The sequence below is a fragment of the Amblyraja radiata genome, chromosome 7 (assembly GCF_010909765.2).
Source record: "Amblyraja radiata isolate CabotCenter1 chromosome 7, sAmbRad1.1.pri, whole genome shotgun sequence".
Taxonomy (NCBI): Eukaryota; Metazoa; Chordata; class Chondrichthyes; order Rajiformes; family Rajidae; genus Amblyraja; species Amblyraja radiata.
This window is the reverse complement of record NC_045962.1, coordinates 54,121,542-54,125,138: the sequence shown is the minus strand read 5'-3', so window position 1 is coordinate 54,125,138 and position 3,597 is coordinate 54,121,542. Positions and strand designations below refer to the sequence as shown.

Genomic DNA, 3,597 nt, shown 5'->3' with positions numbered 1-3,597 from the left:
TAATTGGAATGTGAGCACAAATATTTCATCTGCATTCAGTCAGATTTACCAGCAATTAGTTGTGTATTCCTCAAGATAACCTCCAGGGGAGCACAGACCCCGGATCAGTGGAATGGCTGTAAGTACCTCTGTGTCTTCACAACCTCATGAACATCAAATGTACAAATTCCACTCCTGTGGCGTTGTTCCGACCTGACCTCAGCACAGGTCCGTGGACAATTTATTTTAAAAACCCTTAAAATGAATCGAATGTGATTTACCCTATTTCAAGTGATTTTATTCTCAGGAGATCCATCAAAAGTGCACAAATCACAATCGGTGACGACTTCTCTGCCTCTGTCCCAGGTGATTACTTGCTCATTTACCTTCCAGCCCTTGAGCAATGTGATGCTTGCTCCAGGGCAAAATCTTCCACCTGTGGATCCAAGAATTCGAGCCCACATTATCCTTCCTATCTTCATCAAAAGGACAGTTGGCTAATGAATCTTCATTCACCGCCTTTCTTCACGCATATTCACTGCATGCACCAGAAATATTTGAGTTGGCACATTGAATGCGTCCGGGAAACGCAAAAATAAATGACTTATTGCAAATGGGCTCATCAAATATATGCGAATCTTGTCATAGTTATTTATTTAAAAAAAATAGAGCACCATATCTATGTATGGTGATAGCAATTATTTTGCAGATCTAATATTTAATAAAATCATTGGACCATGTTCTGAGCGTCTGTGCACAAAATTCAACGTTATTTAAACGCCCGTGTGGAGTATGTAGGAATGTGCGCACAAGCTAATGTACGTAATTTACTCATTCCATGGAACATTACATTTAAAAAAACACAATAAATACAATGCACTAACAACATGTAATTTCTATTGTCATTATACATAGTTAATTTGCACTAATCTGAGGAGGGGGGTGGGGGGGGGGGGGGGGGGGGGGGTATTCTGGCGCTGCTCCAGTGAGGTAATGTGGTACATAACAGAGGAAGAATCTGGAGCGAGAGCATGAAATTAGGACAAGCCGGCGAATTTAAAAATAACAAGACAAGAGCTGACCTCTGCGAAGGACAAAAAGCACCACATGGTCCTTTTTTTTATCACAAGGTTGTTCTTTATTATCCCAAGATAATCATTCATCCTGACGGTCAAAGACATGCAGATAAATACAGTACCTAAACTACATAAAGGTGAGGGCCAGCCTTACCTATTTCAGCTTATAATATTCGGCTAGAAAGTATTAAACTTAAGAGGGTACAATCAAAAAGGCAGCAACGCGAAGCCTCGGGTCAGGACTGGGGTTACAATTTTACTTTCTGCACCAGCTCCGTTCAATAACATCCTCTTTTTCCTTGCCTTCATTCGTCGGACCTTGAGCTTCTCCACACCATCTCCCTAAAAACAGCTTGGAGCCGTTCCTTCCAACACTTGCCGGGCGGAGCAGGGAGAGGTTAGCCGCGGGGCGGTGGAGGGTCGCCAGCCCATTCCCAAGCAGAAGACCCGAGTGGATGGAGACCGCGAACGTCCTGCGCCCCTCGCGTAGAAAGTTCCTCGCCCCGTGTCCACCCGGTTGAGCAAAGCAGAAGGTTGAAGGAGAAGTCTCATCCACCCACCTCTCCCCCTCGCTGCTTGCAGCCGGTCCCCGGGGTACTCGGCACTGTTCACTCGGGTCTCGCTGCCAATGATTCTGCCAGTGCAATCAGTTGGTGGGTGACTTATCGAGTTGGCTTGGATAAATGTGTGTGTGCTTGTATGTGTGCATTCAGAGTGAGCCGAATGCCGAGTCCTCTGTCCGTTCAGCAATCACCGCTTCTTCTTCTGCCGCAGGGCTTTCCTCTTCTTTACGATCATCTCGCACAACTTGTCCATGCCTTCGTGCAGCCCCTCGCCGATGATAGCGCAGGCCGGCTGGACATACCAGGTGGTGGACGGGCTGAGTTCGTGCAGCGCCAGTTGCTTCTCTAGTTCGGACACCGGCAGCGACTTGGGCAGGTCCTGCTTGTTGGCGATCACCAGCAGCGGAGTGCCTTGGTTCTCCGAGATCCTGGTGATCTTGTGCAGCTCGCTCCTAGCCTCCTCCAGCCTCTCCACGTCCACCGAGTCCACCACGTAGATGATGCCGTCGGTGCAGCGGCTGTAGGACTTCCAGAGGGGCCGCAGCTTCTCCTGGCCGCCCACGTCCCAGAAGTGGCAGCTGATGCCCTTGGCCGAGCCGTTGCCCAAGCGGATCCTCTCCGTGTTGAAGCCGATGGTGGGAACGGTGTTGACGAACTCGTTGAATTTCAGCCGGTACAAGACGGTGGTCTTCCCCGCCGAGTCCAGCCCCAGCATGACGATGTGTAGCGACTGGAAAGCCGAGACGTTGGAGAAACTGTTGCCCATCTTCTCGAGTGTCCGCGGCGAGGGTCCGGGAGTAATCGCCGAGAGAGGGCAGCCCGGCTTCACAGTCAGTGCGGCCGTCCGTGAGCCCGGCTCATCCGGATCTCGGTCTGGATGGTCCCCGCGGCTGGAGGGTGTTGGAAGCGAGCTCCTCCTGCTCCCTGAGCCCACACAGATTTGTAGCGTGTGGAGCTCCGGCACGGAGTGAACCCCCGGCTCACAGGCAGACGGGGAATGACAGCGAAGAGCAGGAACACCCTCGGGTGGCTGTGCAACTTCCGCCTACACACCAGGGCTGGCGAGAGGCTGGCTGCAAATAAACGCCACCCCGCTATTTAAATACAGCCGTCCGCACGCTGTTCCTGGTCGCCACACTCCCGGCGGCCGGCAGCAGCAAGCTTGTACTCAACACACATCCATTTCACCACTTCCCCGCCATCCCACTGTCCGCTCCAGTCGGAAACACAGCTTGCCTGCAAAAACGCGAAGCATTCGCTATCATGGAATACACATCTAGTCTGGTGCGTGTTGTATATGCGTTGGGTTATGGTGTGAATTAAACCCCCACCTTTGCGCTGACAACACCACCCGGGCCAGTCACTGCTTCAGGGCTTCAACAAGGTGGGCATATATCCAGAAATTCTGGAAACGAAGATACAAGAATCTACAGATGCTGGCATCTTGAGCAAAATAAACCCTGCTGGAGGGAGTCAGTGGGTCAGGCAGCATCTGAGGAAGGAATGGAACGTTTTGGGTCAGGACCCTTCTTAAGACTTACTCTAATTCAGGGAATATTCGGGGTTACCCCCCCACCCCCACCTCTTCCACCCCCCCCCCCCCTATCTCTTCCACCCCCCCTCCTCCGTCCTCCACTCGCCCCCCATCAGAAGCAGTTTGTTAATATAAAGGCGCTGTTGACTGAGCCGGTGATTTGCTGCCATGGTCTCCTGAACAAGCGCTCTGAGCCAAGGTCAACTCATTGTCCAAAACAGCCGTGTCAAGGCAGTGAACACGCGGGCAGTTCTCTGAGTATCGGCGAGGCAAGGTTTCCCTTCACCCCCAATCATTAGGCATGGAGATAACCTCAAACAGGTCCGGACTTCGCGTTCAGCAATGGCTCTGACTTTCCATATTTTCTAGAAGGAAAAAAGATGTCCCTCTACATCCTGTCCCTCTCCATCCCTCCCTTCCACCCATGGACTCCAACAGTCCTTCT

The 3,597-nt window shown here is 51.4% G+C and overlaps 1 protein-coding gene across 1 annotated transcript; it reads right to left on the bottom strand.

The window, feature by feature from the left end:
• Positions 1-597: 597 nt before the first annotated feature.
• On the bottom strand, positions 598-2,834 carry arl4c (ADP ribosylation factor like GTPase 4C). The gene has a single exon (XM_033024577.1). It carries the CDS (start codon positions 2,382-2,384, stop codon positions 1,806-1,808), a length of 579 nt encoding a protein of 192 aa, XP_032880468.1. The 5' UTR covers positions 2,385-2,834; the 3' UTR covers positions 598-1,805.
• Between the last annotated feature and the right edge of the window lie 763 nt (positions 2,835-3,597).

Excerpts from the sequence above, each read along its gene's own strand:
- arl4c (XM_033024577.1), bottom strand. The coding sequence starts at position 2,384 with ATGGGCAACAGTTTCTCCAACGTCTCGGCTTTCCAGTCGCTACACATC.